Source organism: Trachurus japonicus, chromosome 13 (assembly GCF_045865225.1).
Source record: "Trachurus japonicus isolate A0001 chromosome 13, Traja_1.0".
NCBI lineage: Eukaryota > Metazoa > Chordata > Actinopteri > Carangiformes > Carangidae > Trachurus > Trachurus japonicus.
This window is the reverse complement of record NC_140919.1, coordinates 7862927-7890655: the sequence shown is the minus strand read 5'-3', so window position 1 is coordinate 7890655 and position 27729 is coordinate 7862927. Positions and strand designations below refer to the sequence as shown.

The following is a 27729-nucleotide window of genomic DNA, read 5'->3' as shown; positions in this document are numbered from 1 at the left end:
GAAGCCTTCCCTCTCTCTCTCTCTCCTTCCTCCTCCTCCTCTTCCTCACCGGCCCTCAGTGATTTCCATGCGTATACTTTTCAAAGGTACACATCATTAGCCTCCTCCTCCTCCTCCTCCTCCTCCTCGTCCCACTTCAACCCTGAGCTGCTTCTCTAACGGTGCGTGACCGGAGACGCCGGCGACCATGACGACCACGGCGATGACGAGGACGATGATGACGATGATGCAATGTTAAAAGACTTCTTCTCGTTTTGTTTCCTCCTCTTCTCTGACACCAACACACTCAGAGTTTTTGGCTCATGAGGAGGAAAATCTGTGTTTTCACCTCCGACGGTCGATGTTGATCCGACACTGAAAGATGTTTGTTTACCACCAGGGAATAAATGGAAGTCGCCACCGGACCCCCTCCCCTCCTCCCCCCTCCCCCCTCGGAGGCGCCTCACGTTGGCCCCCCGGACGCTGTAATGCGAAGGGACTTTGATGGTTGATGCCACAGATTGAATTAAGCCCTTGAGGAAAAGCTATTAGCTGGGCCGAGTCGTCGTCGTCGGTTAAATTAAAAGTGGAAACGACAAGCGAGTCGTCTTCTCGCTGAGCTGAAGTTGTAAAGAAAATGGATTCCACTCCTGCTAAAAGGAAATCTGGAGAAAAGAGACGATCTGCTGCTGTCGCTATGACATCCATCCATCCATACACCCCCCCTCCACACACACACACACACACTCCAACCCCCTCTGCTCCCAGTTCCCAGTTAGTGTATTTATGTTTCATAATTTATTGACGTTACGTTAAGTTTTTCCTAACGCGGTGCCGTTTGCCAACCGCTTCGCCACGCTATGTGGATCAGAACCCCCCACACACACCTACACACACACACACACACACACACACACACACACACACACACACACACACACACACACACACACACACACACACACACACACACACACTCTCCTCTTTCTCCTGGAAACCTCAACACTTTTAAACCACTTCAAGTGAGATCAGGAGGAAACCGAAGATTTCCAAAACACAGATGAATGAAAAACGTCGAGCAGCTCTGAGCTCTGGTCCTGGTCCTGGTCCTGGTCCTGGTTCTGGTTCTGGTTCTGGTTCTGGTCCTGGTCCTGGTGGATCGACCCGGTTCGACTCAGTTCAGCGTCCGGCCCTCTGTCATTGACCTATACAATTGCACTGCAAAAACTCAAAATCTTTCCAAGAATATTTGTCTTATTTCTTGTCAAAATGTCTCATTTCCAGTCCAAACTAATCTCTTTCCACTTAAAATAAGACTCATCACCTAAAAATTAACTGGTTTTTAGATCAAGTAGAGCAAGTTTTTTGTGCTTGTAATAAAGGAAGAAAAACTTGCTCCACTATCAGATTTTTCTACTTATTTCAAATGAAAATCTGCTTGAAAGAAGTAAAAAGTGTCTAAAAACAAGCTACTTTTTATGTGATGAGTCTTATTTTAAATAAAATGAGATTTGTTTTGACTTGAAATGACATTTTGACTAGAAATGAGACAAATATTCTTGGTGAGATTTTGAGTTTTTGCAGTGTGTGCACATTGTTGCATGTGACTCTGTGTTGTTTAGGATTTGGATGGTCGCTCTACTTGAGGATGAACTGTTTACATGTTGTTGGTCAGATGTCAAAGTGACTGTGACGTCAGAGGATGTAGTTTAGTTTAGTCCTTGTGAACACGGTCGCTCAGTAACGACCTGATGGAACTTCGATGAGTTCATGAGACTGTGGTGACTAAAGGTCGAAGGTCAAGTCTTCACAGAGCATTTATGAGAAGGTCAAAGTCTGGGTGAACAGGACCTACATGGACCTGGTCTGAGTGGCGGAGGGATACGACCGTGAGGAGGCGACTCGACTTAGCTGTGAACTTCTGACCACGTCATGTTCTTAAAAAGGCCACGAGTCGATTCCACCATGTCAGAAAACTGAACCATGGAGACACGATGCTGGACAGAAAACATGGAGGCCAGGTTGGCGTTACCGTGGTTTCGTCCTCCTCCTGTCAGGACCGATACGAACGGGAGCAGAAGACAACAAGGGTTTCTGACGTTGACCGGTTCATTCTCAGCTTCAGAGTCAGGCCTGTGTGTGTGTGAGGTCGGTGTGTGAAGGTGTGTGTGGTCGCTCCATCCTTCTCTAACGACCTGCAACAATAATCTCTCGTCTTTGTGCTGATGCATCGTCGTCTCTTCAGGGAAACTTGTCGGATTCGATTTGTTCTTTGTCTTCCAAAGTCACCAAACTCGTCCTGTGAGGAGCTCAGAAGATCTCGGTGTTTTCTCCTCTCACTCCTGAAAACCACCACCAGTTCTCGCTGAAGAGGGATTGTTTTTGTGTTTCCTGGGTTGTTGAAGCTGCTGAACCACAGAGGCTTTAAAGGACTGAACAGATTCAGAGTCAGGGGAACGTTTCCTGTTGAACCGTGAACCTTCATGTTCCTCTGTGAAGAAGCTCGGCAGGTTCACACTCATCCTCCATGTTGGTGTCAGCGACATGTCTCGTTCCTCTGTCCCTCTGCTTGTCTTGGAGGAAAAACTGTGCAGCAGTGATCTGGGATTTGACTATTTTCTTATATCAACCTATGGACGTTGGTGAACTTGTTTGGCTCTTGATGGAAAATACTTTGTTGTTGTTGTTATAGACAAGTTTCCTTTTAAAGGGTGAATTTTAGACAGAACGTAGAAATTGAGACCTCCGAGGGCCACAGGTTATTGATATGAATAATGATCATAGATATTAAATGTGTTTACCGTAAATTCTCAATTAGAAGTTTCTCAACGTTCAACGCTCAACGTTTCTCAAGACTCAACCCGCGGGTGTTAAAGCTCGGACCCGACGCAGACGGACTCACCAGCAATAATTCTTGGCCCAAATGCAAAACAAACAAATAAATGGATAAAAAAGGAAGCCTGTGGCCTGATCCGACCCAAGTCATTTGTATTTTCGAGCCGAACCTGGTACTTCCAGTCGGGTTGTTCAGCCCGGCTGCCATTGAGAACATTGAGGTATTTAGAAGAAGTTTAATCAGTGCTGACAGATCAGACTCTTTCCTTCTGTTCTGACTCTTTTAAACGGTGACAACAGAACCATTTGATTATATTCTATATTTTCCATCTTTGCTGAGCAGAAGATTTGTTCTAAATTAAATAAAAGCCTGTCCCATATAGACGCCTGTCTCTAATATAAGAAAAGCCCAGGCGTCTATTGGAGAATTTAGGGTAAGATCAAGATCTTCAAATGAACACTGATATTTAGTAGAGTAGAGTAGAGAGTATAGAATACTTTATTCATCCCTAGGAGGGAAATTCAAATTAGTCCAGTAGCTCACACGACAATGACACAAAAAAGAAAGAATGATGGAGCAGGGCCGCCAGATGGAGCAGGGCCACCGGATGGAGCAGGACCGCCGGATGGAGCAGGACCGATGGTGAAGGGGCAGCTGAGTGGATCAGGATCATTGGTGGAGGGGCCAAGCTGGTTGGGGCCTGTTGGGGGGCTGGTTGGGGCTGGTTGGGGGGGCTGTGGTTTCTAGAGGTGGAGGTTAAACGGCCCTGGGGGAGCGTGTGACAGCAGCCCGGGTCTTCGAGCCCGGGGCCTCCGCCTTGTACCTGCTCTGCTGTAGCTGTTTTACTGTCCAGGCTGGTTATTATGAGGCCAGACCATAATACCAGACCTCGCTACTGTTCTCTGATCAGTTCCATATGCGCCGCAGCTCCACTGCAGCTGAAAACCCTCTCTGTGTCCGCTTCCTCTCAAACAGTCCTGACATGCTGAATAATCCAATAACTCCTAATAGAGTTTCTCCTCCGAGGCCGAGGACGATGACGATGTGCGTGCGTTCCTTTAAAATGTCCCTCAGATCGTGTGGATCCAGGGTTTATTGGTTCCTACCGTGTGGAGGAGCAGGTGCGCTGTTCGATCGATCACAACTAAACAATGTTAATCTGTTGAATGCATCCAGTGGGGCTTCACAATAAAAGTAGTCTTCCTGACAGGAGATATGATATTAATTAGTTTTCTGGGGGGAAAAAAGCTGCATATCGGTATCGGTTATTATCGGAAATCGGAAATTATGGTGCTGGACAACTTCGGCATGTCGGATATCAGCAGATTTCCAATATCAGACATCGCTACACAATAAATCATAAACAGTCTGACACATTGGCCATTTCTGCCATTGTTTTTCACCTAAGTCTTTTTGAAGTCGCATTAAGTAAGTAATTAGTTCTAGGACATGCAATTGCTTTGCAATATTAAGAAAAGTATCGTTTTTCTGGAGCCAACATTCTATGATGGCCTTGTTACTTGCAGCCAGCAAGACCCTAAGACGATAAATATCAGTTTTACTCAATCCATCCGGCATATTTCTGAGATAGAGAGTTGTGAGTGATACATTGAAATGGAAACACAGAACCTTTGAGAGGATTTTTGCCACTTCCCTCCAGAAAACCTGGATGGGGGGGGCGAGGCAAGACCAAGGCCGGTTGTGAACCAGTCTGTTTAGACTTCTGCTTGGGAATTAAGTTTTTCCAACAAAGTCTCTCTGAGTCAAGGAGTTGATGGAGGACGACCGTGTTTCTCACCCTGTTCTTCTTCTTAAAGACATCGTTGCCTCGGTTTGAGTCCAGTTCCTACCGTGTGAAGGAGCAGGTGCTTTGTGGTGTGATCGATCACCCAGTTTGGCGGTGATGACGTCGTACGGTGGCTGCAGGAGGACATTTAGTCTTTTGTTTGTTTGTTTTGGACAGAGTTTGATTATTTTACTCCTCTCCTCTCTCATGCATCCACACCACATTCGTGTCTGTGCAAAGTTGATTTTCTCATTTTATGCTGCTGAGGTGCTTCTTTTATTTGCAGGCATTTCAAATCCCCCACTCCCCCACCTCCTCGCTGAACTCCCTGCATGCAAAGCACCGTTCATCCAGTTTTGTGGGATGTTGTGTTGCAGGTGAAGCTCTGATCCAAAGGTGTTCCTGTAGTGAAGCTGCAGATCTTCAAGGGGAAACTTCCTGGATTTCTTTACAGAGCAGATAAAAAGTCAATGGCAGGAGGCAGCGGGGCTTCTGGGAAATAATAATAAGGAATAATAATAAGAAACAAAGAAAGAGAGTTTGACGTGTTAAGCCGTGCAGACTCTTCAGGGAGCACCTTTGGGACCTTCAGACTCTGCAGGTCGGTTTCCTTCTTGTGTCTCATCTCTCTCTTATTTTATTTTTTTTTCTCCCCCCCTCCTCCTGAAGCAAAGCGAAGCCGCCACCTCAGATCTCCCCGAGCAAGTCCAGCGGAGGAGAGTTCTGCGTGGCGGCCATCTTCGCCTCGTCCCGCTCCTGGTTCCTCACCAACCCCAACATGAAGAGAGAGAAAGGTAAAGTTCTGCTGCTTTTCACATCCTCCTCCTCCTCCTCCTTTGGCCCGAGTGGAAAACCAAATGTTGACAGGATGTTTCTCTTCTTCCTCCTCACAGATCAGTCCAGGCAGTCGGTCGTCGACTCGCTCTACATCATCAGTTGCTACGGTAACCTGGTGGAGCACGTCCTGGAGCCTCGGCCAATCAGCACCGCCCAGAAGATCAGTGATGATACGCCTCTGGAGCTCAGCACCTGCCCCCGGGCCTGCTGGACCCTGGCCAGGTAACAACAACATTAACCTCTGCCCAATTCCAATTCTAATTTTCATCCCTACCCCTAGGTACCCCTACCCCTAACCCCTGCCCCTTGAAACGGAGCTACAAGGGGTAGCGGTTGAAAGTCAACCCCTACGAATTGGGACACCCCTTCAACAATCACATACGTCATCAGTAGTTTCTGCTGGCTTTCACATACACATATGAAGCTTCACTTTTAATTCAAACAAACTAATGCGACTGCCACAATTTTTACATTTCATCAATGAGACCAGCATTTATCTCCTAAAAAGAATGTAACTACCCGGTGGTAAACCTTTAAAAACCTGCGGGAAAGTTAATTAGTGATAGTCTTTTCTCCCGGGATGACGACGGAGGTTGGCCGGCTGACAGGCTCTCCAGACGGGCTGCTGCCTCTGTGAGCTCTGGGAGCTTCACTTCTCCGAAAAACATTGGAGCAAACGTCTAAACAGCCGTCATTTGGATAAACCGACCTCACATTGGGGATCTAAACAGCTACTTTCTCAAATGAAAAAATATTAAAACTTAACAAAGTGACGTAATAACAGCGCTACAGAGAGAAATAAAACAGCTGCTGGTTGCCGTGAGGTGCATTCTGAGAAACTTGTCATATGCCTCAGTTTGAAGTGTGCCTCTGAAAATCTCTGTTTGAAGGGCCAGATAGCCCAACCACTTCCCCCTAATCCTCGTCTGAACTAGAATCGGGACGCCACCACTTCACGTGAACATGCAAAACGAAGGGGTAGGGCCAAGGGCTAAGGGCGAGGGCTGAAGGGGGAACTGGAATTCACCCCTAGAGTCTCAGGTTCTCCTCCTGGTTCTCCTGGTTCTCACAGTTCTCCTTGTTTGTGTTTCCTCAACAGAACTCCTCAGTGGAACGAGCTGCAGCCGCCGTTCAACTCCAACCACCCGCTGGTTCTGGCCTCGGACCTGGTGCAGTACCATCAGTATCTCCTGGCAGGTAAAAGAGCTACGAACCTACGTACATGAACTTCTCCTGTTGTTCAAGCTGCATTCAAGGACCGTGGATGTTGTAGGAACTCAGTGTAAAACTTGTGAATTGAATGAATGAAGATTCTGTGTGAAGTCAGTCTGGACCTCTGTCTGTGACCTGGTGGGGGGAAATGAAAGAGTTGATGTGGTTTAATAGTCCTTCTGGCCTTGAACAGAAAACAAGAATGAGTTGACGGACCAATCAAACCTTCTTATCTGAACAACATGGAAGGTCAGGTTCACGTTCAAGATACTTTATTAATCCATAAAACAAATTGTAGTGTCACAGCAGCAGCATCTCATACAAAAACAACAACCATTACATACAACAGATTTAAATAATTGCACACCGAGGATAAGAACAAACTAGAACTGCTGTCTGATGGACTGGTCTCAGGAAACAGTGACGACACAGTAACTCACGTTGTTCATGAAGCAGGTTGATGGAAACAAAACAAGTCTGAATGTCATGTAGAAACCTCCGGGTTGGACAGAACCACGTAGGCTTGGTACTAAATGTGAGACCTTCCTGTCTCTTCCTACTGTCCTATCAAAATAAAACACAAACGCCTGAAAAACTATGTGGCGGCCTTTTAACCGGCAACCGGCTTCTAGTCGCCGTCCTTTGTTCAGGGGTTCGCTGTGGTTGTGACGCTCCAATAAAAAACAATCACTGCCTCTTTGGAGAAACAAAACATTTTATTTGTGTCCACAACTTAAGACTTATGATTAATAATAGAAAAATCAAACAAAATAAGCAAAAAGCTCTCAAATAAATGACTTAGATTAAAGAAGCCTACACATTGTAGCTCTGAGATTTTCCTGGAGATGCTGTATTAAACACAATGCATCAACAATGCCCAAATGTTTGTTATCTAAATATCTTTACGAATCTGTTTTGGAGAAGAAGAAGGATTATTTTTCAGATCAATATTTTTCCTTCAAACTCAAGAAAAAGGTCAACTACAGTGTAAAAGCTTCTTGCCCTGAAGGGTTTTATCTTCCTCCTGTGTTTGCATTATAAAATGTAGGTCTGTGTATGTTTTGGTTGCACATGCATGTGGGCCATGTATGTTTTCTGTATGTAGTGTATGCACCATTAGCTAAGGGGCTAACCTCTGCTCCCCGTCGGCCGCGTTGAGAGGTTCAGAGCCTCTTATCGGTGCCACATGCTGAGCAGAGAGCAGCACCGCTTCTCCTCCTCCTCCTCCTCCTCCTCCTCTTCTTCTTTTAAACTCTTTATTTATAGTTACATTTTCATATTTTAATACAGAGATAAAAGGTTAAATGAAAGACAAGTACAAAACACTGAACAATTTCCCACATTTTAGGTCTCAGGGTGACAGAATGCCATACACAACACATAATAAACAGTCTAGGACATGCAATTGTTTTACAATATTAAGACAAGTATCTTCAGTAATAATAATGATAATAATAATAATATTAATAACTGTATTTGTATAGCACATTTCATACAATTATTGTAGCTCAATGTACTTCACAATAAAAGATGGAACATTAAAAGAACATAAGAACATTAAAAATGAAACATGACAAGTAAAGAAAAGAGATGAAGCAACAATAAAAGAAAGAAAATATTGTAGTTGGAGCATTTTTCTGGAGCCAGTATTTTGTGATGGCCTTTTTACCTGCAGCCAGCAAGACCCTTAGAAGATAAATGTCAGTTTTACTCAATCCATCCGGTATATTTCCGAGATAAAGAGTTGTGAGTGATAGATTGATAGTGAAGCTAGGGTTGTCTGATAATATCGGCCCAATATCAGCATAAACATGTAATATCTGTCCAAAACCCGACAACGTAATGAGTGGATTTCCTAGTGAATTAAGTAGCTGCAGACCATCGCTACTAAAGAGCACACGTGTCTGATAGATGATTGGTTCTCTGTCTGTCTGTCTGTCCGTGTGTGTCCGTTAACAACTAAACAATGTTAATTTGTTGAATGCATCCAGTGGGGCTTCACAATAAAAGTAGTCATACAGTAATGTGTTAATTTCCTGACAGGAGATATGATATTAATTCGTTTTTTGGGGGGGAAAAATCTGCATATCGGTATCGGTTATTATCGGAAATTGGAAATTATAGCGCTGGACAACATCAGCATATCAGATATCGGCAGATTTCCAATATCGGACATCCCTACACAACACATCATTGGCCATTTCTGCCATCGTTTTTCACCCAAGTCTTTTTGAAGTCGGACTGACTAAGTCATTGGTTCTAGGACATGCAATTGTTTTGCAATATTAAGAAAAGTATCTGCATTTTTCTGGAGCCAGCATTCTGTGATGGCCTTTTTACTTGCAGCCAGCAAGACCCTAAGAAGATAAGTATCAGTTTTACTCAATCCATCCGACATATTTCCGAGATAGAGAGTTGTGAATGATACATTGAAATGGAAACACAGAACCTTTGAGATGATTTTTGCCACTTCCCTCCAGAAAAGCTGGATGGGGGGGCGAGGCAAGACCAAGGCCGGTTGTGAACCAGTGAGTTTGGACTTGTGTTTGGGAGTTATAAAAAACAAAAAAAACGAATCAAGTTTTTCCAACAGCCGTCTCTCCAAGTCCAGGAGTTGGTGGAGGACGACCGTGTTTCCCAGATGTTCAGCCACACGTCCTCTGTTCTCACCATGTTCTTCTTCTTCTTAAAGACGTCTCGTCCTCAGAGACATCGTTGCCTCAGTGTGAGTCCGTTCTGCTCCACACACACCTGCTCCAGGACATGTTAGCACGACGCTACGAGACGCCACACACACACACACACACACAAACACACACAGACCAATTAGCCGACACCCTAAACTTCCTCTAATTCAATAACAAGCGAGCGAGCGAGCGGCGAGCAGCACTTGAGCGTCTGAAAGGCCAATTCCTGCACACGGATGGCCACACACGGAATCAATCCACCCCCCTGAAACGGCCCGCTCCATAATTATAAACACACAAAATCTGTAATTAGCTCTTTTTTGCGGCGGCCCGGGGGCGAAGCGGTCGCTGTGTGTTTACGCCCTGATCCGTGTGAAGCCGAGCTCGTCCTCTGCAGCGCTCCAGGTCTGACTGGTAGGAGATTTTTTTCCTCAAATTAGCGCTAATGGTCTCTCCCCGTGTCAGAGCGATGAGGACGCGGCGCGGTGACGGGCTCGGGCTCGGGCTCGGGCGTCGGCCCGGTCCACCACTCTGTCTGCCAGCCGCCGCGGCGCACGGAGGAGGAAGTGGCTGCATAATGAGGGAGATTCATGGCATTAACATTTATATCCAATTAACGACGGACAGATAACACGGCGCTCTGCTCCTCCAGCCAGCCCCCTGTGAACTGATGCTATAAACATAATTGCTCAGCCTCCTGCCCACTTCTTGTGCTGCTGCCATTCGCCCCCGAGGCGCCACGCAGCACCGCGTCCTGAGCAACGCCACCGCCACCGCCGCCACTGATGACCGAGCTGCTCTTGGAGTGCCACCTTCCATCTCTGTGCTGCCCCACATCCTGTTCCTCACACCAAAAACTCAAAATCTTACCAAGAATATTTGTCTTATTTCTAGTCAAAGTCAAAAGTCTCATTTTACTTACAATAAGACAGCAGAAAGAAAGCAGCTTGTTTTTAGACACTTTTTTACTTCTTTCAAGCAGATTTTCGCGTTAGATTAAAGCAACGGACACGTATCAAACACAGGAAGCACAGAATCAACAATGACCAAATGTTTGCTATCGAAATATCTTTATTAATCTGTTTTGGAGAAGAATAATTATTTTTAACATATAAACATAATTGCTCAGCCTCCTACCCACTTCTTGTGCTGCTGCCATTCGCCCCCAAGGCGCCACGCAGCACCGCGTCCTGAGCAACGCCACCGCCACCGCCGCCACTGATGACCGAGCTGCTCTTGGAGTGCCACCTTCCATCTCTGTGCTCCCCCACATCCTGTTCCTCACTGCAAAAACTCAACATCTTACCAAGAATATTTGTCTTATTTCTAGTCAAAGTCAAAAGTCTCATTTTACCAACAATAGGACTCGTCACATAAAAAGTAGCTTGTTTTTAGACACTTTTTACTTCTTTCAAGCAGATTTCTTATTACAAGCACAAAAACCTGCTTTCACTGGCAGATTTTTCTACTTATTTCAAGTGAAAATATGTTTGAAACAGGTGAAAATGATCTAAAAACAAGTTAATTTTACTTACTTTGGACTAACATTACAGGACACCTAGACGATTCAGCATCAGACACCTACAGGCCTGGACCTTCAAAAGTAGAAGGGTGTATTTCTGTTTTTGTTATGATTTCATTTCACCATGGAAATTCTACTCAATTTGACTTTTACATAATTATCAATATTTTAATTATCTATTCAATCATTTATTTTAACTTTCAGACCTCTGACACTGTCATAAGAATATGGAACCACCTCGCCGATAGGTTCTCTGTTCATGCTGTTCCTATTTTTTGCCTTTTCTACTTTTTTATTCTGATATGGAACAAAAGAATTTAAAGCTTTTAACAAGAAAACTTCTGTAAATGTGTTTAAGTATGTAAAGTTTGATATATCAAACTCAATATAGATGTCACATGATGTCATACTGCCAAGTTCACTTCTCCATGTCTGCTGGAACTGATCTTTCAGTCTCCGCTCGACAGTTAGCTTCAGCCAGTCAGAATTAACACATCTTTGAGAGAGCCAAACATATGACAACCCACACTCATCCAATATCTGCTTAACCTGCAGGATCCATGGTGACGTAAATGCACCTGAGTTATACAGACTAACCAATGATTCTTTTTTTAACTGAAACACAAAGTGTAGTACGACTACACATAATACACACGTGTATGGTAATCCATCGATCCACTGATTGATTATCAAAGGCTTCGAATCAAATGCACGGCCGGGAGGAGGCTCAGCAAAACAGCGGACGTGACCAGTCTTGCAGATTCGCTATTTAAATCGATGAAAGTCGTATTTTCATCAACATTATGTTTCAAATTAATGATTTCACTCGTAAACCGCGTAATAAGCGGGATAATGTAGAGTTGGTCGGTTGTTATGGAGAAATAAACCCCTTATAAACATAATTGCTCAGCCTTCTACCCACTTCTTCTTGTGCTGCTGCCATTTGCCCCCCGGCACCAACGCTGATGACCGAGCTGCTCTTGGAGTGCCACCTTCCATCTCTGTTCCTCCTCCTCCTCCTCCTCCTCCAGGGCCTGGCACCGAAGCTGAGAAGTGATCCAGGAGAAAGAGTCGATTTGACCTTAGGATGAATTACCGCCGCCGCCGCCGCTCGTCCAGCCGCCGCTCGCCGAGCATGAAGATCAGGCAGCGGAGGAGGAGGAAACTGGAAAGACAGAACAAATCCTGCCATCTAGGTTCTAATTTCCAATGCTGATGCAGCTGAAGTGTTTTTTTTTTTACTACGAGGGAGGGAAAGCCTCTATAAATATCCTCGGTGCAGAAAAGAGGACAAGGTGGCGCAAGGAGCAGCGAGGAGGAGGAGGTGGCTGCAGCTCCTGACTGACAGGTCCTGGCTCTCCGGTCTCGTGGCTCTATATTGGATGACCCGGGCTGATTAAAAATGCAGCATGCAAGGGGGAAAAAAAGAAAGGAATAGGAAGAGAAGAGAGGAGAGGAAGGAGAGGAAGGGAAGGAGGCCGGGGGTCAGGGCCAGACCGGAGCCTCCAGGACGGGATGATAAAAGGCAGCGGTGGCGCCACTTCATGGTCACTATCTCCACCTGTCCATCTGCAGCCGCTCCTGGCAGCACTCAGAGCCTCGCTCAGCGCCGATAAGACACAAGGAGACAGAGGAGACGCAGCAGCAGCAGCAGTGGAGGGGAATCCTCCTCCAATTGTAGATTTTCTTGGTGTGATTACTGTCAGAGAAATAATAACAGTATTACAATTATTATGCATTAATAATTAATTTCAGAACACTATGAATGTGTACGGTCAAATATACTCAAAATGTAATTACATTACCAATTATATATTCACAAAATATTTAAAGTAGGCTTATATAAAGCCAAATATTATTCCTTCAGGGTAATTGTTTGAATATTTAAGTAATTAATTGTCATCTATAGTTAGTTAGTTAGTTAGTTTATTTGTAATATACATTAAAAAGTACGGTGTACAGTCAATGCATTGAAATGTAGTCTGCCCTGGCTCATTCTCAACCCTTAAAAAATAAAAACCAATAACAACAGTAACAGCATATAAAAAACAATGACAAAGTAAAACAGGCAATATACCATAAGAAGCATCAAATAAATAGATCAATCAATCATTCAATCAATCAATCAATCAATAGTCCACGGCCTACACAATCATTCATTCATTCATTCACAATCATTTAAAGTAGGCAGTATGAAATAACAAGCCCCAATAAATACATCAATCAGTCAATCAATAGCAAATGTTTAAGTTTATTTTAGTTGTTTTTCATGACAACGATGCCGACATTTAAATTCTTACCAATTAAAGGGACAACAAGGAGTTTTGGAAAGTGAAGTGTTTTCACGCTACATTTCCCATGAGCCTCTGTGTGCACGGTGAAACTCTTGGACCGGCACAAGACGAACGAAAGCGAAAACATTTGCCAAGAATGTTTTCATTGATCAAGAATGAAAGTCGGAGGGTCGAAGATGATCAGATACCGTCGTAGTTCCGACCATAAACGGCGACAGCGTCCGGGAAAACGAAAGTAGGAAACACTGGGCGAGGCGACCACTAAATAATAATAACAAAATAACTATAAAGACAAAACCATATATTTATCTAAAATGGACCATTAACAAGTGGTAACGTAGATTCATCCACATTAATATGAGACTTTTTTATAACCAAATACAAACTCCTCTGTGTCCCTTTAATTGTTACGTAAGGTCAATTGACATTAACATAATCACTGTGCATTTACCTTCACTCTGCTGTACAAAGCCAGCTGTGCATCCTGCAGGTGCTGATACATATTAGGCGACTTTTTCGCAGCAGTTTTACAGGCCGACGAGCCGTCGTCGACTAAATACGTTTGTCTTTACCACTCGAAGACGCCTCTGTTCTGCAACTGACATAGAATGAAAACAAAGTTACACACACACGGCTGTCGTGTAACTTACGTTCTATGTGAGTTGTGCTGATCTGCCGATGTGGTTCAGACATAATCTCTTATTTGGAAGGTGACATATTTAGGAACCTTTACGATTAATTAACTGTTTAACTGTTTTAAGTTTAGTACTGCGGTTAAAGCAGAAGTAAGCGATCCGGTGGTTTTGTCTAACTTCCTGTCAGCAGATGGAGTTAGCAGTCCCCGTCCTCGTCCCTACGTCACCACATTCACGCGCATCCCTTGGCTGCACACACAGAGAGGACTGCCCCTTTATGCCGTTCTCTCTCCTCATTGGATAAAGGTTGTAGGTTACAAGGAAAGTTTTCTCCTGGGCTCAGAGCAGAGCAGAGTGACTGACAGACCCGTGTTTCAGACCAAACACTCTATAGAAGTGATTGCTGTCGGAAGATACAACTATTTAAGACTTATATTAACACAAACATTCACCTTATTTCTGCTTTAATTAACTGTGGAGTTTAATACTGCGGTTAATTGTGAAAACAAGTGAATGGTGACATCCCTATACTACTGACTGTGCTCACTTTGATGAACGTGAGGTTTCACACCCTTCACACTTTGGTTCTTCTTCCTCCTCTCAACCAAACAAAGAAGTGAATCATTTACCACCGGCTTTTTCTGGCTCCTTTCAGCCCGACGATGATGATGATGATGAAGGGAGCGATGGTAGAACCTCCTTCCTCCTCTTCCTCCTCCTCTCTACCTGTCATATAATGTGCTAATTGTGGAGACTGAATGACCCCCCCCCCCTCGCCGCCGCCTCGTCAATAGATCTAATTGCTTAGAGAGAGAGAGAGAGGCCGTCTGGTAAAGAGAGAGCGCGGCGCCATGACGGGGTCAGTAATCAAAGAGAGGCAGAGAAAAGGAACGGGTGAATGAAGCAACTGTCAGTCAAATACACCTTCAGTGATCCATAATGACTGACTACAATGACCTGTCGGGCTCGACCAATCAGAGCAGAGCACAACAGCAGAAATTTAAAAAAGCAGAAAATGAAAGTTTATGTATTTATTTATTTATTTATTTATTTTGCATGAACATATCATTTAAAACAGCATGAACAATCATCATGACATGACTGGGATGTGCAAAGTGGAGGTACGAAACCCAAAAGGGCTTCTATGAAAACCTCACCCGGGAAGAACATATTCAAAAACCACATTTGTTAAACGATAACGAAAAGTAAGTGATTAAACAGTAAATACGGGGGAGTAAGGAAAAATACATACATGAATGAATAATGCAAAACAATAATAATGAATGTCAATTTTCAATTCGTTATCAAGGTCCACATCTCTGGAATCAGCTACAGTACCTGACTATCTGGAAAAAAAAAAAAAAAAATCATTTAACATCATTTAAAAAGGCTCTCAAAAAGTTCCTCATCAGTCAAACATGATAAGACATTTATTGTCATGTTTTTTTTTTCTTCTTTTTCTCATTATTCCCATGAGCAGTTCTAAAGAAGGCAGTGTGTAAAGTAAGGTAGCTATGGACTCGGTTGTTGGACATAAATATATGAGTGAAACTACGAGGTAAAAAAATTCATTCTCTGCTGAAACACAAATAAACAGATCTGATACACATTGATATCATAATCTTTCAAAATAGTAAGTTTTTGAAGCAGAACAAATTGTTTCTGTAAAGTAACAAGGTGTTTGAGGTTTGTTTTGTAAGTGCTTGTCTATACAAGGTTGCAGTAAGTCAGAAAAGGATATTAAAGTATAATAAAGTGATATAAGAATTTTTCTGGGTAGCACATGTCTTATCCTGCTGATGACGAGTTAAAAAAGTAAAGAGAGCGGCGGCCAATCAAACCCCTGCCTCCCTTATCTCTGATTGGCCCTCGGCCCCCTAGACTTTGTTGGTCCACATGAACAGTGAAGCAGCCTTTGTTCTTGTTCTGGCTGACGGGCTAACAGGCTAATGGGCTGCTAACTGCAAATTAGATTCTCTCTGTTATTAGTAAAACAGCATGTGAGTTTATAACTACACTGTTTATTCATGCTTTTTATGAGGTTTAATACTCAGAAAATACACGGCAGAATATCTTAGAAATAAAATAAAGATGTTGAGTTGAGCAGCTCCAAACAAAACAGCATTAATCCAAAAAAAAAGAAGAAAAAATCAATATTCAGGATAGTGGTAGTAAATTTGATGCAAAAATCAATAGTAAATAGTTTCTGCTCAGCGGAGGCGGGTGCACGGTGCCATTAATGGGACGGGAAACACAGCACAGAAAAACAATAAAATGTTTAAATGGCGTTTAAAAAAGACAAAAAGAAAGAAAATAAAAAACAGTGCAGATGAAGCAGAAGAAACATTAATGTTTGGAAACGAGCTCAGGAGGAAGTGGCCCGAGGACGGAGCCCTGAGGAACTCCACCACAACCTTCACCACAGTTTCACATTGAACCTTCCTCATCTGGTGAATTCATCAAAGTGCAGAAAGTCTCACTAGTATTTATTTACAGTTACCTGATCCCATACATACTGAAAAAAACTGAAAAACCAGAACGGTTTGATGTGAACGACGTGGTGTCAGAGTTTTGCTCGTGCTGCTTCGGCGATTTTTAAAGAATCCATGCAGGAAAATATGAAGTGACTGACAAAAACAATATATTTTTCATTGATCGTGACTGAAAAGATGTGAAAAGTCTCCTCAAAACTGTAAAAAAAAAATAGACTTTAACCTTTAATCAATCATCAGGATTAATGTTGATCACCATTCAAATCGATAAAACAGTAAACAGATGATGAACTCAGTGATCTTTTTACTTGAAGATCACAGAACGGCCCGAGGTCTCTCACCCTCTCCCACACTGCAAAAACTCAACATCTTAACAAGAATATTTGGCTTATTTTTCAGTCAAAATGTCTAATTTCTAGTCAAAACAAATCTCATTCTACTTAAAATAAGACTCATCACATAAAAAGTAGCTTGTTTTTAGACACTTTTTACTTCTTTCAAGCAGATTTTCACTTGAAATAAGTTGAAAAATCTGATAGTGGAGCTATAAGTTTTTCTTTCTCATTACAAGCACAAAAAAACCTGCTTTCACTGGCAGATTTTTCTACTTATTTCAAGTGAAAATGTGTTTGAAACAAGTGAAAATGATCTAAAAACAAGTTAATTTTTAGGTGATGAGTCTTTGACCAGAAATTAGACATTCTGACAAGAAGTAAGAGAAATATTCTTGGAAAGATTTTGAGTTTTTGCAGTGTGTGGGTAACGTAATTAATTTTTAGGTGATGAGTGGAAAGAGATTAGTTTTGACTAGAAATGAGACATTTTGACAAGAAATAAGACAAATATTCTTGGAAAGATTTAGAGTTTTTGCAGTGCTCTCCCTCTCCCTCTGTCTCTCTCTCTGCCCCCCCCCCCTCCTCTCTCTCTCTCTTGAGTGCGTTGTAATAAGTTTGCACTTTAAAAAATGTGCTGTCCATGAGGCAGCATTGACGTCCTGTCTCTTAAGAGCCAGTAATGAGCCGTTGTAAAAGCAGCAGCAGCAGCAGGAGGGGGGGTCGGGGTGGGGTGGGGGGGTTGACCAGCCGGACACTGAGACTGTAACTGTGTGTGGTGGTGGACACTTCTCCGGCCATTTAAAGCCCCCCCCCCCACCCCCCACCACTACTGGAAACCTGATCCAGCCAGTCCACCAACTGCTCCACAACATCAATAATTAATTAGGGAACAGCTATTGGCCCCGAGGGTCAGAGAGCAAGAGGGAGGGGGGGGGGTTAATAAGTAACACAGCACAGGCTTTGTTTTTCTCTCCTGTCTGAAGGAACAAGAGAAACTCACTGAGTCAGAGTGAAACACCTGATCAGGTGTTTTATCAATAAAGTTTTTTTTTTTTCTCTGGGCCTTAAAGGGACAACGAGGAGTTTCTGTTTGGTTATAAAAAAAAGTCTCACGTTAATGTGGATGAATCTACGTTACCCACACACTGCAAAAACTCAAAATCTTTCCAAGAATATTTCTCTTACTTCTTGTCAGAATGTCTCATTTTAGTCAAAACTAATCTCTTTCCACTTAAAATAAGACTCATCACCTAAAAATTAACTTGTTTTTAGATCATTTTCACTTGTTTCAAACACATTTTCACTTGAAATAAGTAGAAAAATCTGCCAGTGACTTGGCGCAAGCGCAGGTTTTTAGTGCTTGTAATAAGGAAGAAAAACTTGCTCCACTATCAGATTATTTCAAGTGAAAATCTGCTTGAAAGACGTACAAAGTGTCTAAAAACAAGCTGTTTTTTTAATGTGATGAGTCTTGTTTTAAGTAGAATGAGATTAGTTTTGACTAGAAACGACATTTTGACTAAAATTAAGACAAATATTCTTGGTAAGATATTTAGTTTTTGCAGTGCACTTGTTAATGGTCCATTTTAGATAAATCTATGGTTTTGTCTCTATGGTTATTTTGTTATTATTAGTGGTGGTGGAAATGCTGGGCGAGCCGACCAGCGTTTCTTTACTTTCAGTTTCGCGGACGCTGCCCGGCGAGTCATGGGAAAAACGCCGCCGAATCCCCGTTTATGGTGGGAACTACGACAGTATGTGATCGTCCTCCAACCTCTGACTTTAATTCTTGATGAATGAAAACATTCTTGGCAAGACGTCCATCTTGCGCCGGTCAAAGAATTTCACCGTGGGCGCGGAGGCTCATGGTAAATGTAGTGAGGACACTTCGCTTTCCAAAACTCCTCGTTGTCCCTTTAAATCACAGTCAGGTCGTTTAATCAAACATTCACTTCACTGTGTCTGGTTGATTATATAAATGGCATCGGGGATAAAATTAAATCATAATTATCTATAGAAACACGATCAATACAGGAACAGTCAGTAGTTACAGTTCTGAGTGTGTTTTATAATAATAATATACTAAGAGTCTAATATAGACAGTTTATTATCATGATGACGGTGAATTATAAGGTCTTTTCTGTTCTATTGGAAACTGTTTCTGATTAAAAACTTTATATTAAACAGATATGTTTTTACAGTGTAAATGATCCTGAGACATTTTAGTTTCTCAGAGCAACGACTCTTTAAACACAGTGTTTCAGACAGCAGGAAGTGAAGTGGTCACCTTGTTCCCCCTCCTCCGTCTCATCGTCATCTTCAGTCCAACACGCCGTGATGATGTCATGGTGATGTCATCGCGTGTCTGTAGGGGGCGCTTGTTTCACTCACCTCCACTAATACAGACGAGATGTTGAACAAGCTGCTGCTGCCGAGGCAGGTGTAACAACGAGCGCCTTCATTTATATGAGTGTGTGTGTGTGTGTGTGTGTGTGTGAACCACCTCCACCAGGGGTGTGTGAACACCTGGCACATGTGTAGGTGTGTGTGTGTGTGTGTGTGTGTGTGTGTGTGTGTGGATAAAGACAGGAGCACCTCCTGTGCTCCAGATGTGAACTTGACAAGTTTATTAGCCGTTCATGTCTTAAACCAACCTCATCCCTGAGGGGGAGGGGGAGGGGGAGGGGGGTGTGTGTGTGTGTGTGTGTGTGTGTGTGTGTGTGTGTGTAGGACTGATTCAGGCCTCACTCTCCTCACCCGCTCAGTCAGGCTGCAGGAGCCCCATCTGTCTCTGCCTCTCTCTCCCTCTCTCTCTCTCTGCAGCACACACACACACACACACACACACACACACGGTATCAGCGATGTTTTGATGACATCACTTCCTGTTGATCACCGTCTGATCGTCCGTTAATGTCAGAGTTGATCACGGAAGCGTGTTGCATTCACTTCAATAATAATACAAAAAATCCTGTTTTTCAGGAGTGTTGTGAGATAACTTTGGTCATACTAGGCTACCGTAGCCAGTAGGTACGGGACGTACTAACGTTACGTGATGACGTGTGAACGTGACTGATAGCCGGGAGTTAAGCTGGAGCTACTGTGTTAGCCAGGCAGGGCTCCAGCGTGCGACCTATTAGGTCGCATATGCGACTTAATTTCTTAAGGTGCGAGTTAAAATTTAATGTGGTCGCTCCGGTGCTACTACTTGCGGGAGGACGAGTGGGGAAAAAAAAGGTAGCCTAGTTTTTATTTTATTTTAAATAGCTTCCGTTACAAAGTAAAAAAATAAATAGATGGACTTGCACTGCGTCTGCATGGGTTGTCAGTCAAAAATACGCCGCCGCCGCCTCTCTCTCTCTCTCTCTCTCTCCCTCTCCCTTCACACACGCACAGCAGCAGGCAGGTACACCCCCTCTCCCCCTCACCGCTACGTGTGCACAGGGCTGGTCGCTACCATAGAGGTCGCTACAATGTTGTAGTCTCATTATTATTAACCATTATCCGCAGCTAGCTGACGTTAACTTTATCAGGCATGTCCATACGTTTACGGTGACTAAACGTCCTGTTTGCCCAGACATGTCCACATTTCACGTCCTGTCCGAGGCGTGTTTTTTTTTTTTTTCTTTTTCCTAAATGAAATCATCGGCGGTGTTGATTGTTTTTAACGGGACCGCTGACCGGCGCGGCCCGACTTCATTCTCGGTACCGGCCCGTTGAGTTAAATGTAGGAGCCCATTGTTGATCCGTGGTCATCTAGGAGCTCAGAGGAACAGACAAGAAGCGCACTGCTTCAGAGCAGTTACAGTAAAGACGTGTGTGTGTGTGTGTGTGTGTGTGTGTGTGTGTGTGTGTGTGAAAGAGAGAGAGAGACTACAGTAAAATACCCCCCCCTCCTTGAGAGCAGACAGGAAAGACAGTAAAGAAGCAGGTGTGTGTGAGTGAGGGAGGGAGAGAGATTTTTATTATTATTATATTTTTTTATCCCTGTGGTATTGAAAATGGTATCGAGTATTGAATATTTTCCCGAATATCGATATTGAGTTGAAATCCTGATCATGATCGTGACAACCTTAGTGCCAGTAACTGTCCATCTGATTACCTGGACAACTGCAGTGTCAGAAGGTCAGAATAGAGAAGTTGGTGCCACGAGCTAAAAGATGATGGAGACCAGTGTATCGATGGAGAAGGGACGGATTTGGAACACAGAGACATGCACCTGGCCACTATACCCCCTCACCCAAAAGAAGTAACTAAGTAACTTTTACTCTGAGTACATTTTAAATGAGTTTACTTTTACTTGAGTAGATTTTTATACCAGTAGGCCTACTTTTACTTTTACTTGAGTACAATTTCATCAAGGTAACAGATTTTTTTGTACTCTTTCCATCACTGTGGTCTATAGTTGATTATTTTAGCATTCTTACCTCATCAACAGCCCACTCTACTGCAGCCTCTTTAAACATGCCACTCTGTGTATTAGGTCACGTATTAATAACAGAAAAATATGGTGCTACCTAATTTGTTTTGGTGCTACTAAATGAAAAGCTAGGTGGCACCGGTGCTACCTGTGAAAAAGTTAGTCTGGAGCCCTGTAGCCAGGTGTGTTGTGCTCGTGAATAAACCGAGTTACAAGGAACTCGTCGTGTCTGCTTCATTCCGTGACAAGGAGTAATTTATGTTTTGGTTTGTTTTTTTAAATATTTTTTTTCTGGTTTTCGGGGTAATTTTTTTCTGACTTAGCTATGAGATTTCTACATCCCGTGAGAAGCTCCCACCTGCAAGTAACGTAAGGACTGATTTCAAAATAAAGGTGCTACATCAGTCTGTTCTGAGTGACTCTCTCTGGGGAGGGTTTCTGTAATAACAGGTATTTTCCTTTCAATATAAATCTGAATTTACTTGGAACACAGTGAAAATAAGACTGTATTTTTTGTGGAGCATGTCCATGGATGTATAAGCAAGGAAAATGAAAGCGCCTTTACTCATTGTGTTATGAGTAGTACTTTTATTTTGAAGGGTGTTTGTTATACGCTCCCTGATGTGACGTGTGTGTAGCTTGCCCCGGGAAGAGTTTGTTGATGCTCGTGTTTGAGCCGTCAGTCTGGAAAATAAAGCAATGGTGGAACCTGTACCAATTTTTCCAAGTGGTAAAATTTCTAGAAAAGAAAAGCAAAAAAAAGTTTTTTAAAAATTCTAGAAAAAAGTGGTAAAATTTCTAAAAAAAAAAAAAAAATGTTTTTCAAAAATTCTTTTAAAAAAAGTGGTTAAAAAAAAAATCTCATTTTAAAAAAAAATTAAAAAATTCTGAAAAAATAAGTGGTAAAATTAAAAAACATTTTTCAAATTCTTTAAAAAAGTGGTAAAATTTCTAAAAAGAAAAAACGTCTTTAAAAAAATATTTTAAAAAAGTGGTAAAATTCCCCCCCCCCCAAAAAAAATTCTCATAAAAAAAAAAAAGTTCAAAAATTCAAAAAAAAGAAAAAAGGGGTAAAATATCTAAAAAAAAAAAAAAAAGCTTTTAAAAGATTATTTTTTAAAAAAAGTGGTAAAATTTCAAAACAAATTTTTTTTTTTTTAATGTCTTTAAAAAAAGTGGTCAAATTTAATTAAATGAATTAAAAAAAAAAAAAAATTATTGGCAACGCTTGACTTCTAAATGTGTGTGTGTGTGTGTTCTCTCTCTCAGCGATGCCACCAGGAAGTCCCGGTCCAATCACGCGCCACGAGTCCTCAGACAGTCTGGCCTCGGACCACAGCGGGCAGGAGGACGAGGAGTGGCTCTCGCAGGTGAGACGCTGCTGCTGCTTCATTCAAATCTAACTTTATTCACACCTGGACCAAGGACGACAGACAGACAGATGTGTTGTAGTTTCCACATCTGTAACACGACGGTCGTTAGAACTTGATCTGAGTGGACGAGTGCAGGATGAGTTCATAGGTTTAGATGAAACATTTTGGTTGGAGAGACGACGTCCCATGGTGCCATGTTCGGCCTGAGGTGCTGATCGCCGGTTTGACTCCCAACACCGTCCTGTCAGATAAAGGCCAAAAACGACCCCCAAAAAATATCTGACATGAAAATTGTGCAGCATTAAAACTGGGAAAATCCTTTTTACATGGGTCTTTAAGAAAAATAAAATGTATTTATTTAAATATTTACAGACTGGGAACTTCATTTTATTCAATAAAGACATTATTTGCATTTTCTAAAAGACATTATACTATTGTCTCATACTCAGGACATTATTGCAAAATCCAGATGAAATGGTAAATATTGCAGCTGTAGTGTGTTTTAGACTCTGTGGTGTTTCCCACCTGTAAACCCTTAAAGGCCTCAAAACTCTGCTCCAATAAAAACATGGGTGAAGACTCATTCGTTCAATATCATATTTTAAAAAAATGATCAAAGTTCTTCACAGATAAAATACAGTACAAAATGACAGATTTACAATTCAGAGAACATAAATAACATTCATCAAAGTGAATTAGTAAATGATTAACAGTTTTAAATTTAGCATAAAGTTCAGTTTTAATTGTGAATCAAAGTTGTAGTTTGTTCCATCTTGTGCACCAGCTGTTACAGTCAGGCATCAATCAACCTTCAATAACGCGTTCATTTATTCAAACTTTATTCATAATTATCACATGTGCATCAAAGTATTAACTTTATTAACACATGAACACATGAACAGTCCTGATCTAAACACACACACTTCTTCATGTATTCATATTTACCGTGCCATCCCATCATGACGCCTCAGTCTCCACTCTGTAGTGACTCGTGGTGATTTCCTGGTGCACTGATACTGATCGCAGGTCTGATCTCCAGCGTCCGGTGCGGCCGCCTGCAGCTCTCTGACCTCTCAGCCTGGTTAACCTCTTAGTCTCTGGTCTCTGGTGCCGGTGCAGGTAAACCCCCCCCCCCCTGCCCCCCCGCTGCATTTTCACCATCAATAATTCCTCTGCATCTATAATTGATCGGTTCAAACACAGCCACTTAGCCCAGCGCCGCCGCGCCGCCACACGCTGCCATGATAGTTCACCAGCAGCAAAACTATCCGCTGCACTAAGCTCAGGGTATCCGCGGGGTCTTGAAAAGTATTAAAAAGTCTTTTCACGTCATTATAAAGTCTTAAATTTTGAAGGTATTTTTTCTGAATTAGCTGTCCAAGAGTTTGATTCCTAAAACACATTGTAAAAGTGTGTGAATTTATTCATTTTATTAAAAAACAAAGATGAACCGGTGCATAAAAAAAGAAAAGAAGATTGTTGTTTTTGTTTTTTGAGAGTGGAGCAATGCTTTTTTTATATAAACTTTGCCTTTGATTTATTATCCCAGCCTATTTTGAATTCTGTTGTATCATAGTGGTCTAAAGTCTTTATCACAAACTAGAACTGTTACGTTAAAAGTGTCACTAGGTGCGTTTACATGGACACAAATATTCGGAATAAAGGGCTGATCCGAATAAAAATGTGTCATGTAAACACGTCAATTGGAAGATTCTGATCGGATTCGGCTCGATCCGAAAGAAATTCTGTTCGGATCGAGAGGGGTGGTTTATGCCGATCGTAATTCCGAATGAGGTCCATGTAAACACTTATTCCGGTCATTAGGTCTTTCCCACTAGCGCGACACGGCTGTCTACACAGTTCTACTCGGTTCTTATTTATTTAGCCTATTCATTTTTGCTTTTACACACTCCAGTGTGACGTCCGACAGGAATCAAACCCGCTAAGTTTAAAAACACCCTGGCAGCAGCGCACACGGATCTACTGAGACGTGTTATTCTGTCACCTGAGGTAATGAGGTGGACGAGTGAGTTTGGAGCTGATGAGAGGAGAGAAAAAAGAGAGCGAGTAGTAGCCTACCGACCCGATATTGCCGTGTATCTCGCTTTCAGAGTAATCCCGCTTCTTTCCCCGCTCTCTGTCCGTTGTCTTCACCGTCTTCCACTGACGTAACTCCACAAATGTCCAGAGCGCACATGGCTAATTAATATGCACGTGCTGTTTTGCATTGACCATATGGTTGTGTTTGGGTGTATAGAGGGCGGGATATGGCGTGTTCACATCCGCACTTTTCATGGGTCCGGTGAGATTTATCAATGGCAGGAACAGTAGTAGTACAGCAACAGCTCTTAAAATCTGGCGCAGGTCCATTTTGAGTAGGCTACTGAATGGGATAAATTGAGCCACTTCCGCGTTTATTGGTTTGTTTACAGTAGTACAGGAAGTACAACTCTTCTTCTGCTGTTGTTTTAGGGAAAAAGACAGCTCTGCACATGTCTAAATGCTGTGATTCTGAATAAAGCTCGGTGCATGTGTACGCACGCCATGATCGGATTATTTGATTTTGCGCCCATGTAAACAGTGGATTCGGATTTTCCGATCCCTCAAATTTTTAATCTGATTAAGAAAATTTGCGCATGTAAACACAGCTACTGATGTAAATGGTCACAGCTTGAAGTGGTGGTGAGGTATTGACAAATATTGAGATGGTCTTGAAAAAGTCTTAAAAGGGTATTAAAATTAACTTCAAGATTCCTGTATTTACCCTGAACCTGCATTTTTTAAATTTATTTATTAAATTTTTTTGGGCGACGTCCTGACAGAACAGCGGTAGTTGAGAAGTGATAGTGGAGCTGTTGGTGTAACTATGGAGACGAGCTCAGGACGAAGCTCAGACTCTCTGGACCACGACCTGGTTTCTGCTTTATTGTGACATGAAGTTAAATCCTCCACCGCCGGCGTCCACAGCTCGTCCACCAGAGGACGTGTGATGGACGCTCACATGTCCATCACTGCAACCGTCATCTTATTAAAGGAATAGTTCACCCAAAAATGAAATTGAAGTCATTAGTGACTCCCCCTCATGCTGATGAATACTCCGGAGTAGTTTTTTATTCCTCAAAGTGCATCTGGAGATCCGGGAGGCCGGTTCGTAGTGCAACCAAAACTTTATATGAGAGTCAATAGGGCCCAACACAAAAACGTCCATAAAACTACACAACAACCATTTAATATTCCTCCACACTGCTCGGCCACTGCAATCCAAGTGTCCTGAAGGGAGATAGTCCACATTCCTCACACAGTTCTCGCATACACACAGATATGGTAGATAAACAGTACTGATGGGAAACTATTAAAAACTCAAATAAAGCACAGGAGTGTCTGGAGCATTAAAAAGATTAAAAAATAAAAAATAAATAAATAAAAGTACAAGTGTAGCCTATAAATCTATCTGCCCCCTAGCAGCAGCAGATCTCTCTGCTCCGTAGGTGGGTCTAGAAACGAGCCATAGGAACTTTTTGAGTCTCGAACACCGTTTGTGTTGACCAATCACAGCGCTCTATCTGTTTAGAGAGTCGTTGGGCGGCTTAACGCCATGACGACATACATTTTAATTGGCTTGTCAGGCTAACGTCATCCTGCTCTTTGCTCTGATTGGTCGTAGCGCTGCCCTATTGGTGCAGAGACAGCCTTCATCCCGCCCCCTGGACTGAGCCGAGGTCTACCGGCCGTTGGCTTGTCAGGCTACACAAAAGGTAGAAATGAATAAAAAAAACCAAAAACTCCAGTGCAGGTGTCGGACTGAACCAAACGATCAGGAAGCAGCAGGTCGATCTGAGGTGAAAGGTCACCGGCTGCTTTAGACCAGACAGAGGAGGAGGGGGGGGGGGTTGATGCTGCTGGACTGGACTGTAACATCTGGACCTGGGTCCTGCAGCCTGGCAGCTGTTCAGCTCTGTGGCTGGGCGTGTGACATTCATGGTGTTAACTGGCCACACACACACACACACACACACACACACACAGTGACAGTGACGGTCGTCCTCCTCCTTCTGTGTCCTACTTCGAGCAGCTGTGCCTCGTCCAGCGGCAGGAAAACCTCCAGACTCTCTGACTTTTTACACGTTGGATCAAAGTGTCAAAGTGAAAACGTTTCAAACCTGGTCAGAGGTCAGAGGTCAGAGGTCACCGCAGCTCCGGCTTTGATTTAATTAACTAACATACTGTACATTAACATTAAAATATAATGTGTACAAATAAATAATATTGGTGATCAAAATGCTTCACAGAGCAATAACATAGAGTACGAAGTGTAAAGTAGATTCACAGTGAAAGAGAAAACATATGAAATGAAAATTAATGATTTAACAATTTAAAATTCTGCATTAAAAATAACAAAAGTGCAAAGAGTTAAAACATGATTCATACAAGTTATTGTTTAGCAACACACACTCTGTATTTTTAACCTTTAAACCTTAGATGGTGGAAACCAAACAGTCAAACTGGTCAATTTGTGGATTAATTAATTAATTAATTAAAATCCACTGACAGCTCTCATTAAAATCATCTAAATATCATATATTAAAATATGAATATGAACATTTTACAAATATTAAAGTGACAAATATTAATTATTAAAATGATGAATATGATATTGCACCTGGATTAGAAGCAGCAGATTTGTTAAAAATGTTTTCACTCTGTCGTTGCAGGTTAATAAATTATAATTATCAAGATTAATTTATTCCTCCCACAATGGGAAAAAAAAAAGTCATAATAATAAATAATAGTAATAAAGAATCAATATTGTAAAAGGTAGAAGCCGTGTGTGACGCTGACACCTGAGTGGAGGTGAGAGCTGACGGTGGTAGAGTTAATGAGATGTGACGGTGAGGCGTTCAGGGACACGTTAAGTGCTGCGGAGAGTTGAGGAGCGTGGGAGGAGGAGGCAGCGTGATGATGGTGATGAGGCCCAACGGCCCAACGGCCCAACAGCCCCTCCCACGGGAAAGCCCCTCCCACCACCACCACCATCATCATCATCATCATCACGCCGCCACCGCCGCTCCCAGCTCACCTCACGCAGAGACTGTGACGAGACCCGACACGGTCACCAGAGTCTGAGTAGCTCCGGCTTTTAGTCGATGTCACGTTACCGAGGTCACGGAGCTGCGCAACTGAAAAAAACGGATGTCTTTGAACGCGTTATCATCTTTCATCTGCACAGAAAGTGTTAAGATTTAAGACGCAGAGTGTTAAGATTTAAAAAAAGAAAAAAAAATCTGTAAAAAAATGTTTCTAGAAAAAAAAGTGGTAAAATT

At 42.5% G+C, this 27729-nt stretch overlaps 1 protein-coding gene across 4 annotated transcripts in view; it reads left to right on the top strand.

Annotated features, from left to right (window-relative positions):
- Positions 1–27729, top strand: part of bcas3 (BCAS3 microtubule associated cell migration factor) — a 481047-nt gene that overhangs the window by 156661 nt on the left and 296657 nt on the right. For all 4 annotated transcript variants that reach the window (XM_085794770.1, XM_085794769.1, XM_085794772.1 and 1 more), the window contains 4 exons: positions 5271–5395; positions 5495–5660; positions 6538–6635; positions 22305–22405. In XM_085794770.1, the coding sequence (XP_085650896.1) occupies positions 5271–5395; positions 5495–5660; positions 6538–6635; positions 22305–22405 (490 nt within the window). The remainder of the gene's footprint in view (positions 1–5270; positions 5396–5494; positions 5661–6537; positions 6636–22304; positions 22406–27729) is intronic.